The sequence below is a fragment of the Condylura cristata genome, unplaced genomic scaffold (assembly GCF_000260355.1).
Source record: "Condylura cristata isolate star-nosed mole 26May11 unplaced genomic scaffold, ConCri1.0 scaffold00023, whole genome shotgun sequence".
Lineage (NCBI taxonomy): Eukaryota > Metazoa > Chordata > Mammalia > Eulipotyphla > Talpidae > Condylura > Condylura cristata.
In genome coordinates, this window is record NW_004567124.1 from 16,037,791 (window position 1) to 16,051,542 (window position 13,752).

At 35.2% G+C, this 13,752-nt stretch overlaps 1 protein-coding gene across 1 annotated transcript in view; it reads left to right on the top strand.

The window, feature by feature from the left end:
• The window catches only part of WDR72 (WD repeat domain 72), a 173,289-nt gene that overhangs the window by 18,988 nt on the left and 140,549 nt on the right, over nucleotides 1-13,752 (top strand). The window contains exons 9-12 of the mRNA XM_012728569.1: nucleotides 3,658-3,802; nucleotides 5,425-5,670; nucleotides 8,379-8,599; nucleotides 10,429-10,624. Coding sequence (XP_012584023.1) covers nucleotides 3,658-3,802; nucleotides 5,425-5,670; nucleotides 8,379-8,599; nucleotides 10,429-10,624 — 808 coding nt within the window. The remainder of the gene's footprint in view (nucleotides 1-3,657; nucleotides 3,803-5,424; nucleotides 5,671-8,378; nucleotides 8,600-10,428; nucleotides 10,625-13,752) is intronic.

Below are 13,752 nucleotides of genomic sequence, written 5' to 3' on the forward strand. Positions count from 1 at the left end.
CAATTGAGGAAATAATGGTGAGTCTTTACTTGACTAAATTATATCTCTGATACTCTATAATTCCAAAGATTTAAATATTTTTTTAGTAGCATTAACTGAAGTGGTTTTTTTGCTAACCTATTGAATTTTGTCATCGTTAATTATCCAAAAAAGGTATATCATGAAGAATGGCGGAGTTTTGAATTATTGATGTGTCAACCAAAGAAGCATATTTTCCTTTTTACAGAATGATGGTTTGTTTAATTAGGCAGCATAGCTGTTGGAAATCCTACAGTTCAGTGATTGTCCCTGAAACATATTTGTGAGGTTCTGTTGCCAAAACTTGATTAAGAAACTGTCAGCCAGAAATCAGAACTCCTAGGGCCATTGGGGCACAGGGAAAACTTCAGAATCAGCATCAAATACTCTTTCTAAAGTCATTTATGATGACACTGGAGACTTGTTTTGCTGTTGATCACAAAAGCATTCTGTGACCCTACTAATAGAGACATTTTTATAGCATCTTCCCACTCTTATTAGCTTCAGAATCCTTATCAGCTTCAGAAAGTAGAGTTTGCCTTAAAAGCTAATTGTAAATGGAGCAAATATCAATGCTCTACATAGATCCAAGGAAAATTTACAACAATTAAAAATTAATTAAAATACTAATCTTATAGGAACATATCTTACTTTGTTTTTCAAGATGGGAAAGTACAGATTTATGGGTCTTCTCACAAAGATTCTTACATAGACAATGCATTTGTTTCTGTACATTAAAAGCCGGAAGTGTTTGGAAGCCAGTGAACTGTGAATAGAATAATCTGAAACTGAAAGAAGCTGCAGCCTGCCATTTTAGGCTCTGGCTTACCCTTTATTCGGCCAAGAAATTAAGTGAAATATTATTCTCCTTACTCAAAACATTACCAATATTCACTGCAAATAAGATTTCTTAAACTCTCTTGCAGTGAGGAGATAATGAAGGCCTGTGACTGGGATGGTGATACGATTGACAGTGAGCTTAGAATAAACTGCTCCTTAATCTGTGGTATTAACTGGTCTCTTTTTGGAGTGATACCATAGAATTAAATTTTAATGTTTGATGATAATATTTTCTGAGTTACCATTTGTGATGCTGCGCACAAATTTACTAAATGTAATGGTAGGGGATCTTCCCCCTTCCTTTCAATAGCTTTATGAAAATCTCCTTAGTTTCAAATCATAGCTGATGATTACTGAGCCCTGTGGCAGGGGTCCTGGCTGTTGAGATGAGACATTCCATCCTTGGGGTCCTAGCTGAGGACTAAGACGACAGTGCTAAGACAGGAGTAGCTAGGATAGAAACAGCTTGAGGACTGCATACAAAAAATTCAATGGGCCCTTCCTGGTGGCGCAATAGGTTAAAATACAGCACTGCAAGCTAGCCACAGCCACTTCAATGGATCCCCAGCCCTGGTGACCCACATGGCACAGCAGCATGACCCACTCCCCTCAGCAGTGTACTTCATCAATCTCACTGTTCTGCTCCCTCTGTCTCTGGTGAATCCTCTCACCCTTGCACCTCTGGCCTGCACCCCAGTTCTGTATAAATACATAAATAAATCTTTTTAAAAAAGGAAATTTGATGCATGAATTAAGAGTAATGATATCCAATAGGTGTTTACAGTGAGTGTCTCAATTATTCTAAGAAAAGAAAAATAGCAATAGTTAATATTTATTGAGTATGTACCAAATGTCTGGCACAATTCTAGCAACTTATGTTTTCAATCCATTAACCCTGACAGCAATCCCATTTCACAGGTGTATTGATTAGCCTTTCTTCAGATAGGAGTGTGAGACACAGAGGCACACAAATTGCTTAAATCAAGTAACTGGCTATTCTATCAAGTTAGTGTGTGCTAAAACCAGGATTTGAATCCAGGCAGGTGGCTCAAGAGAATTCACTCTTAAGGACTATTTTATTACCTCTTAGAGGATGGACTGTTTATGACAGCTACTGGATTCTGGGATAAAAAATCCAAATTTATACAATACAGTAAGGACTCCAAGAGGTTTTTCAAGCAAACTGAATTAAAAAGTAATTATCTGGAAAGATGTTTGAGGGGTTGAAGAGTGGATGTGCACAAGTGAGGAATGATGACAGCACAAAAAGGTGAAGGCAGAAGGTGTGAACACAGTCGGGGACATGGCTGGGAGGCATCCTACTGGCCTGGGAGGTAGGACGTATTCCTGAGTGACCCCAGCCTCTCTGAAGCGTCATTCTCTTATCAAAATCCCGAGGTATCTGGACTAGTCCCTTCTAAGGTTCTTGAAAGTTGAGAGAACTTGAGAAACCAGTTGAAGTAAATTTTATCACCTGTTTTTAACACCTGCAGAAAGGAAGGCCACAAGAACTACATGACACCAATGTGGCTTCTGCGTCTTTAAAAAAAAATCAGAAAACTGATTTGGTGGAAACGGTTTCCTCTTCTGCAGCACTCATGTGCTCATTTCTTGGGAGAATACAGGGTTACTATGTGTCTTGATAACATGGTCTTGGGTTCTTCTTAGTACTCTCTTCCAGTCTTAGTTTCTAGCCTTTCACTCCAGGGATAACAGTGTCTACTTATTTTGACTTTTGTTGTGAGTATTAAATGTAGCAATGGTTTGCCCATAGTATTGTGTAAAGTTATTATACAATTTCCCTATGAATGTACCTAAATCTGGTCCTTTTAATATGTATTATCTAACTAGGAACTGTTGCTTTCTTAGATTTTATAATTCTAGTGCCAACAGTTAGCTTTCTTTTCAAAATGCTTTGCATTTGTACATTAAGAATGTTTGGTTTTGTTTTTCTTATCACTTAATCACTGTGATCCCTTGTGTATAACCTCTATTTACATGTCTACTCACAGAACAGCTATACTGCACTGAGGTACTAGACATATGCTAAATTCATTCACTAGTGAAAACGTATCTCTCAGTTTGCTAGCAGCCAATACTCATACTTTCAGTAAAATTATTACATAGACACATATAGGGAATATATATACTTATTAATATCATAGTATAGTGAACTCATTGTTCACGTGGGAAATGTAAAAAGTCCTATCAGATTAAGGTTAGACAGAAACTGAAAAATACATTAATAACACAAAATTACCATATAAATATTAGTGACTGCTGTTTTCACTGACAATTTTAACTGAAGGGGTCATAAAGAAATCAGTTCTCCCTAGTGGACAGTAAAGTATTTTCATTAAGACATGGATTCTTGAGTCAGAATTACTGGCCTCAAAAGCCCATCGCCATCTGTATCAACTCAGATAAATCAGCCTCTTCACTCTCCGTTTACTCATCTATAAAATGAAGACAATGATAGTGAAACTTCGCAGGATGATTGTGAGGATTATCTAACTGAATAGATGTAAAGCTCTGTGCAGTCAGTGTAATTCTTACACAGAGCATGTTCAGAGGTCTCTGAAGTCTAGCTGAGGACTTTGCTGCCTATCCTATAAATGTTTCTTTGTCTGAAGTGATGATTTTGCTTATTTCACTTGAAGTTTTGAAACAATGGGAAATAGAAATGGTTTAAAATCAGTGATGAAGTTTTGTTCCTCCTTATAAACACAGTGGTGGCTGTCTCTTTATTTATATACTTATATGCTTGCCCTACATAAAAGCTAGCTTTTTGTTTCATACCAGAGCCTTCCATATGTTATGGGCTACATGAATGAAAGGAAGGAGCCTTTTTATCAGATACTTTTTTCTGGAGATGTCTCAGGAAGAATTACTCTGTGGCACATCCCTGATGTTCCTGTATCTAAGTTTGATGGTTCTCCTAGAGGTAAGATTGCTTCTAGTCACATGTCTTCTGAGAACTAGACTATAACTACTTTGTGTTTTTCTGGATTGAGTAGCATGGGATTAGGTACAAGGACAATTTCTGTGTATCACTCTGCATATGATCAACATAAAAGTAGGCATGAGCATGATGCTTATAGATCTTTTACAGCAACATGACCAATATAATTCAAAATAACATTGATTTAATGTAATGCTTTATTGAAATGAAATGAATTCTGGGAATATAAATATTGGATAGGCTGCTATTTGATATTCATATTTTTAAATTTGTCTTGCCCATATTCTTTACTCCCTTTCAACCAATTTCTCTACTGGGATTATTACAGATACTTGGAACTGCAAGCACAGATACAAACTTGAATGGAGCCAACTTGAGTGATTAGATGATTCAGCAGATGCTAAGACATTTGCTTTGGCATTTGTTTACTTGCTTATCTTTTCCTTAGAATCCAAAAGTGAAATCATCAAAGTAAACATTATTGTGGAAAACTTTTACACTCCTGATGCTACATATTCCAAACTAAGGAATCCTGGTTTCCTCTCTTCTTCTCATTCCAAAATTAGTCATTTCTGAATAACCAGGGTACAGTGAGGGACCCTAATCACAATACTTGAATTTATAAGCACAAGTTTCAATTAGTTAACAACAATACTGGCATAACTTCTAGTACATCTGTCCCCAAATATTTTCAAAATGGTTATAATAGAGCTAGACTAATAAGAAGTGAGTCAATAAAAAGACATAGAACTAGTTACATTGGTTGGAAAGGTTTCTTACAAGTTCAGTTAAGTTAGAAAATATATACTAATTGCTGAGACTGCTGGGTGGTGGTGCTAGGCATTTCTTGTATCAGTTCTACTTCCCAACCACAGAATTAAGTCTATAGTCAACTGGGTTGGTAATTTGAACATCCAAAAGTCTATAATTCTCTTCATAAAAATTGTTAGTTGGAACTGAGGTTCTCACAGTCACTGGCATGTGTATTGCACAGTCTGGGAGGCCCTTTCATAGATAAGTAGGTTGACTTTAACCAGCCTTCCTTGCTTCTGGATGCCACCCCTCATGTCCTGTGCTCAGGTGAGTTAGGTCCAATGCAAATTCTTGGGTGGTCATCTGCATAAAATGATAACCAGTGCTCTGATAACCACAGGTAGTTGCTTGGGGTTTGATATGATTGTGAAATACTCAAATCCTTGTTGACATTAAAGACTAAGTTTTTTTTTTTTCCTTTTACTTCACACAATTAATAGATCAATTAATAGATCTTCCATTTCCTTTTTAGTTTTGCTAAAGTTAACAGAGAACCAATTTGATTAGTCCATCACTTTACATCACTCCAAGATTTTCTTAGTTTTTTTTTTTTTCCATTAACTTACATCTGAAATGAATGAAGAAATACACATCTACTATTTTGAGTTTCTTTGAAGGACAGAGGGCCAACAAAATTAACACTTTCAGTGAAAGCAAAGCATGGCAAGAGAAGTTTTATGCTAATAACCCACTATTAGGATGGCCAAGGAGATGTGCCTCAATTATATTTTCTACATCTATGAATTTATAAACCAAATTTTCCTTTTTTTTTTTTGTCTGTTTCGTTTTAGAGATACCAATAACCACCACCTGGACCCTTCAAGATAATTTTGATACACATCATTCAGTGTCACAAAGTATTATTGACCATTTCTCCAGGCTGAAAGATGGGGCAGAAACTGCAGTAGTCACTTCATCAGAGTATGTTCCAAGTCTTGATAAACTAATATGTGGCTGTGAAGATGGGACAATTTTCATTGTACAGGCTTTGAATGCTGCCAAAGCAGGACTTCTAGAAGGCGGTGCTTTATTAAAAGGTCATTGAATTTTATTTGACCCTATTTATTTAATTTATCTAAGCATCACCTTTAACCAACTCTACATAAGAAGACTACCAGAAATTTCCTGGCATTTGCTAATAAAATTGTTCTCATTTTAATAAAGTAAAACATTCACTATAAACATTTTAAAGAAGTTAAGCAGATTATATGATGATATATATACATGTATGTGTACATACACACATACATACATATCTATGTATATAGATACATATTGATCTTCCAGTTCCTTTCAACAAAGGCAACTGCTAATAAATTCCTTCATTTCCTTCTTGAAATTTTCTGTGCATATATAAGCACATAAATACCAATACAGCAGTGTACAGTCTTTTAATTATATTAGATAGTTTATCTGCCACATTGATATTTATTACATTAATGATATTTCTAGCAAAGAAACAAGTAACAAGTTCAATAATTGAATTCACATTCACAGGTTTTGTTTTGATCCATTTAGCCAATGTGAGGGAAAAACCACATTGATCAAAAGGATTAAAAGTCAAAAAGCACCTTTTCCTTTGCTACATTATTTTTTTTAACACAGTGGCTCTAAAATACCAAACAAAAATCAGATGCAGTACTCTCATTTAATTAAGACTGTGACATAGACTTGTCTTACATTCTCTTAAGGTGCTCATTTATGCAGTTTTTTAAAAATTATGGCATAAAAATGTGCAGGATATACAAACAGAAGCATACACCACATACTTTACTGAAATATGCTTAAACAAATGGCAATAAAATACTTTGGAGCCTGTTCTTAATGAGCACATTTCATGTGATTACTACTTAGAAAAATACTTTCCACCTACAAATGTATGTTTCTCTAGCCTTTATACAGGCAATGCAGAATTAGCTATCTTTACATACATATGTGAGTGTATATATAGTATTAATTCCTAAGAGTTGAATTGCTGGAAAATATGTATATGTGGTTTTAATTTTGAAAATGTGTCTAAAATGTTATCAAAAGAACATATATCAATGTGTATGTATGTGTGTCCACTAAAAATCTGAGTGTATCTTTCCCCCAAATTTTGGCCAACTTTTTCTATGAAATGCTTTGATATTAGACAACTAGGAAAATATCATCCTATTTTATTGTTTATTTTATGTAAATCCTTGTGTATTCTGACAATGAATACTTATTAAGACTATTATTTTATATAAAAGAATACAGGATTTGGGAATGTGCAGAGAGATTTGTATACCATTAGAATAGATACTCTGGGCTACACTCTTTGAGGTTAACGATCAGATTTTTTTTTTTTTTAAGGTATACCACCTGCTATTATTCTCAGCTTTCTTTGGCCACTTACAAAATATTAACTGGTGATTCACTGATTGACTGAACTGGGGGAGTAAATAGCAATGAACTGAGAAGTAATGGACTACTGTAAGCTCAGGGGCTGATGTTCAAAGTTATTGAAAGGCTTGAAACCTAGGCATTTTTTAATGTAGCTTGATTTATTTTATCCAAAAACCAAATAGACACCTATATGTGATATCCAACATCTGACTTTTAATTCATCTTGGTTTTCTAGAGGTTATAAAGTGAGTATATGCTGAATACAATAAAGCTAATATGATTCATTACAAGAGGTAGTTAGGATTCTTTGGGGTTAATTTTCAGTTTTAAAAAAAGACAGTTCATGGCTTCCAGAACTATCTAAGTGTTTCAGATTAGCCAATGATATAGGAAGGAAGAGTGTAGAGAGCATTAGCCCTACACTTGCGTGCAGCTTCGGTATGAAATACCTAGTGCCTGCCAAGTGCTGAGAAGTCATGGGTGTTACTACATACAACAGTGCTATGTTAAGTTAGTGCTGTTATCATTCCAATATTCTAGATGTAATACCTGTGATTTAAAGGCAAGAACAACTCATCCATGGTGACACACATAGTGGATGATACATTCAAGAACACAAAGTCATATGTGTTTAGCAAAGCTCTGCTCTTAAATTTTATGCTGTGTGTGGACCTCCCTGTTGGTGCAGGGGTTAAAGTCTCAGTGCTATCAAGCTTTCTACAGCCACTGTAGCATGAATTCCATTCCAGTCCAGGGACCTGACACACATGGTGCAGTAGACCTCTCCCTCAGCAGCGTATTTCAGTAGATCCTCCTGTCCTGCCCTCTACTCTGTCTCTAGTGAATGCTCTTACCTGCAGGACCTCTGGTCTGCACCCCAGTTCTTATATGCATAAATAAATAAAAATAAATCTTAAAAAGTAAATAAACATTATGCTCTGTTTTCTCATACTTGGATATAAGTCACTTGACCTCTCTGAGCCTCAGATCCTTTATCTGTAAAAGAGAATAGTCCAATGAGGTTATCTGAAACATCTTTAAAAGTAAAAATGTTCTGTGAAACGTTGTGTTCCTTTTATACTAGATTTGGTCTTGCTAATTTAAAGAACAGTATTAACATGCTTTCGTAGAGACTAAGTGCATGAATAGCTTATCCCTTTAGAACAGCATTTGCTATTTTGTGGTGCTGGAATTGGTAACTTGCTAATATTCTTAAAGAATAATAGGCTTTGGACTACTGCCTCAGCAAAAGCATAATCTGCAACTGGGTGGTTTTAATTGTGCATGATTTTCTTACTTTAAATATTTATAAGAGAAAATCTCATTTTTGAATACAATTAACTTTTAAATTACTTGCTATTTGTTTATTTTACAGATTCCCTTCCTCAGAAAGTACTTAAAGGCCATCACCAAAGTGTGACTTCATTACTTTACCCACATGCTCTCTCTTCAAAATTAGACCAAAGTTGGATGGTGTCTGCAGACCAGGACTCATGTGTCATCTTATGGGATATATTTACTGAAGAAATTTTACATAAATTCTTTCTGGAAGCTGGTCCAGTAACAAGTCTTTTGATGTCACCAGAGAACTTTAGAGTAAGTGAAGACAAGGAAAATGTGGTATAAATTTAAAAGATTTATAAATTTAGAGAATATTTTTAAAAAATCACCTCTGTTCTCACAGAAGAAGAAATAAATTTATGCATTCCTTTGTAATCTGTAATTCTGGTTTATCTGTGTTTTATTACAGTATAGTTTATATAAATGATTTGCATCTATATTAGGGACAAATCAGTACACAAATAATCAGCAATGTATTAAAATGTTTTCTAGTAAAAAATAATTTGCATCTAAAGCATTGATTATATATATTCTCGGCTTTACAAAATCACTTATTTCTCTTTAAGTACTTATTTTCCCTCCTTCTATACCTTACTTTTTATGGAATTATAATTTTAATAAAACTAATAAACATTCAATGTGCATGTAGTTATAATAATGTAAAACTCTCTAAATCAGAAATTAACTTTAGCATTCAAATACTCACTTTTATAATAATATGATAGGTTTCTGTTTCTTAAATGTGTCTTTCATTTGTTTAATAAATAATAAAATTTAATAAATCATGAGTGTCTGTCATGTCCTAGGTAAAAGGAAATATTTTCAAATATACCTTTTTCATAAAATGTAACCTTAAATTTAATTTCTATAGAGCTTCACTTAACCATTGTTAAAATATGAGCAAAACATTTGAGTTTCCTTAGTTTGTCAGTTAATTAACTTGTAAAAATTATTTCTTCTGTGCAATATTATAAAAAAAATCAGCATCAAAGTAAACTCAGAGAAAATGTATGCCACTTTTGTAACAAGACAATGAAAGCAGTATTTTTCAGTTATACATAGTATTAAACAAAAACAGTGAAACATAGTTAAGTGATTTTGTTAAAAAAACTTTTCATAAGGTAATATGGAATACTTTCATGTATCTTTTATTCCCCAACTTCTCCTTTTGACCCCCTTCTCATCATAGATAATTTAACTCCAAGGCTCAGGACCCATTCAAACCAAGTCAAATAAAAAATAAGTTCATTGACAGGATATCAAGGGTAATCCATTTAGACATTGGGAGAAAAAAACACAGTATGGGAAAGATCCAGTGCCCCCCCTCTGACCCTCACCTCACCTAAGCTTTTCATGTTGTCAGTAATGCATGGGGGAAAACATAGGACTGTTCCGTAAACTACTCCTAGATTAGCTTCAGCAGCAACCAGGTGGATGGTTTTTGTCTTATACTGTTTTAGGTAACCACATGCTGATTTTTTAAATATTATTTTAAGACCTTTTGTCCAATGAGCCTATTTTTGGTCCTTATATCTTTGAAGCTATACATTCAGTTGGAACTATCTACTGCTTACTTCTTTTAGATTGTGTCTAAATTTCCTGTTTGAATTAGAATCTTTAGGGTTCTGGGAACAGCACCAAATCACATTTCGAGGCTCAAAGTGGAAAATATCAGCTCATGATACCCTTGGGCCTAAGCTTGTGTCTACAAATAGCTTCTTTTTGTGGTGACAAATTAGTTCTGGGGTTTATTTTATTCTGCATTATTTCCGATGTCTGACTCATTGCCTGAATTTGCTGAGTGATGGTCAAGTCCTTCATTTATCTTAGAAGGGGATCTGACTTGAAATTCTCCTTCTAACTTGCATCTCTTGACCTTTCTGATAAATTGTTGAGTTTAAAAAAGAAAAGGCATTTTAAATCTCTTCGGTAGAATGTTACCTCGAGAGGTGCTATAGAAAGCGGAAATGCAATTTTGTAAATGGAGTTGTAACAAAATTTTTGTTACTAGGTGGGGAAGCTGATTTAACTTTTAAGAGATTATTTGACTACTTACTTCCACAAAATTCTTTGTTCCCTCACAGTTAAGAGGTGATCAGATCATTTGCTGTGTGTGTAGTGACCACTCAGTAGCTCTCCTTCACCTGGAGGAGAAGAAGTGTCTCCTGAGTGCTCGGAAGCACCTTTTCCCTGTAAGGAAGATAAAATGGCACTCAGTTGAGAACTTCCTAATTGTTGGATGTGCAGATGACTCAGCTTACATCTGGGAAATCGAAACAGGTAAATTGAAATTTTATACCTTTCTATCTTTTGTATATTTATGACATCAAAACACTTTACCTGGGAAGACTTGGTGATGACCTTTGGTTCAGCTGCTTTAATAAAAAGGGTTGAAGTCATGTGTAGAAAATAAAGCACTGTGCCCAAATCAGATCCTGACCAAATGATGATTAGCTGACAGAGCAGTGCACAGGAATGAGCCGGATATTTCTGGAAGCTATAAATAAAAACAGAAGTTATCTACTTTAATTATTAACAAGAGAGAAATTTAGTGTCCTACTAGTCTCAAATTATCATTAAATTCTGCCTCCTTCAGCATACTCACCATCTCAGCAATGTTTTGAGCTAATTGATGATCAGTAATAATGGAATATAATTAATTACAGAATTCCAAAAAGTTGAGTCAGGGAAAATGAAAACTGAGTAGCTCAGTTGAACTTTTGATATTGTCACAGAGAGAATATATAGTTTGAATGTTCAAGTTTCTTGAATACTTTTACTAAATAACTTAAGATGGAGAGTACCGTGCTAGGAACATATCAAATAAGGAAATCAAATGAGGTAGTTAATGAATGTGAGTCAGGGGAGTGCATTTAAGAGTACATTTCTTGAAACCATTGCATGATTTTTATTGATTAATCAGTGGTGGTTTTATGTTGGGTGTTATTAACAGAGTGGATAGTTTATAATATTATCATTTAGAGCCATACTTCACAAAAATACTTGCTGTTTTCTTTACATTTGACTTTCATGTGCTAATGATGATGGCTAATGCACTGGTGTGCACATCGGCTAACTTACAACTGCCTATTGCTTTTACCTTATTCAACAGCGTTGGTGGCCTTTTGTGATCACTTCCCATTAGGTGATCACAACTTCTAGGGTAGAAATATTATTCTCCATTCTATTGAGGAGGAATGTTTACTCTGATTTGTAAATCTGCAAAATTGCAAGGATAATAAATATTCAGCTGATATGAAGGCCCCTGTTGTTCTTTGCACAAAGCACACATATTAGAAGAGTTTTAGAAATCCTGGGTCATCTGTCATGATGAATGACAGTTGAGTATAATGAATAAATTGACTCTCAAGATTGAGGTTGCCTCCAGGACCTGCTAACAAATAGCTGTAGGCCTTGGGCACATTACTTGGCTTCTAAGCATGTCAATTAGTTCCTCTGTGAAATGGGAATAATGATACTGCCCTTCCTTCCTCGTCCACATTAAAATCTCAGCCCTTTAACAGTGCCTATAGGTACTAATCCATTTATGAGTCTGTAAAACACATGCATTTATAAGTGCATACAATTACATGGTTTTTATCTGTGAATACTTGCTAACAAAACACATTCTTCCCAGAGAATAGAATCTTGCAAGAATAAGAAAGTATTTACACACTCACAAGTGTCTATGGTCCCATTACCCTATCAGATATCTTTCAGGCTATGCAATATTTTGTGTATTTTTGGATAGGGTGGGAAATAAAGGAGGGGTGTTAAATCAGTAGTATGTCTTCAGAAATATGTTCATTCTCATACTGTATTTTAACTTGATTTCTTTTATGTCCCAAAAATACATAACCAGATGTAGGATATTTGAAAAGTATAGAGAAACTTCAAGCAAAATAAATAATTTTATCTCACCTCTTAAAGATACCTGCCATTTATATATTGGTGTAGTTTCTCTCAGACATCTTCCATGATCAGTAAATAGTTGATTCCATTGTGTTGCAGTCATGGTCCTGGCAGGAAACAGAATTTAACCCAGATGATCCAAAGGATGAGACATTAATGAAAAGATTATCTACATGGGAGGGAATATTGAACAGACAAAGAATGGATGGTGGGGTCCCCATTACCCAGGCACCAGCAGTATCAGTGATTCTTAGAACCTCTAAGTGACAAGAGAAAATAGTGTTGCTGGAGCTTAGTGTCAGCTGAGACTAAGACTTCAGGGTCTCTCCCTGAAGTCATAGAAGAGAAATAGCTCCTATCATAGATGCAGGATTGAGACAAGTTGTCTTTCTTTATAGTCTCCCGTATTTAGTACAACTGAGAGTCAGAGGGGAAGGCTGTACAGTTCTAGACACCATTTCAGGCCCAGAGCAGGGTACTGAATGGTAGGGAAAGGATGCTGTGTTTGTTAGCTGGCCAGTAATTGGCACTGTAGCCATTGTGGACCTATCATACTTTAATTCAGGAATCTTCCAAGTTGGTTATTTATATTGTTTCTGACTTAAAAAGTTTGTTTTAGAATTGCCATATCAAAGTTTAGAGCCAAATTCACCTATAAAATATTTGTTTTGATTAAGGCTATTTATTCATGGTTTTCTCTACAAATAATTTGTAAACAAACAACTCAGCTGTAGATAGAGCTAATAATTAGTTAGAACATTACTAATAATGTCATCAGTGCCTTTGCATTTGTGCTGTGCCTTTCATGTTCAAAGCAACCTCCAGTCAGTCTCATCTGAACTCCACAGCACTTTGTGGAGATGGCTACAGACTCATTTTCCTCACCACATTCATTTATTTTAAATAACTTCATATGGTTCCTCTTAGTCTTAGTTGGGGTTGCCTTTGAGCTCTGCTATTCCAATTTTGTTTCAAATATAATTAAATACTTTGTTTTAAGCTGGATTTGAGCAGGCTAAGATGTTTCCATCCTGTTTCTGTTACCTGATTTCTATTTCCACCTTTTCATGGGAAGCCTGGAAAATCTAGGGCTAGGAAGCATATCTATAATAGTTTCACAGCTATGATGAAAACAATTAGGCTAAAAAGAGGTCTGTGAAGGTATAGCATGTGCTTTTTACTGACGTGCATGAACATGAATAAATGAGTGAATGAGCTAACCAGACTCTGCCTGGGTCTTGGAGACTGAGCGCAAATGAGTTCATGTTAGCCTTAGCCAATCACAGTGGCTCTTCATTCATGGCTTTCCAACTGTGGGTAGCTCCTTAGCTTTCTCTTTCAAGTCTCCCCTAGATATCTAGATTTCACAGGCCATGTCTCATTTCCTCAGGTATATATCTGTATTTTCTGCTCCAGCCAGTTTTTCCTGAGGATCTGTGTTAAGAGATTCTAGCTTCCTTCCATGTGTGAATAGGCCTATTCTTTGCTGCATTTCT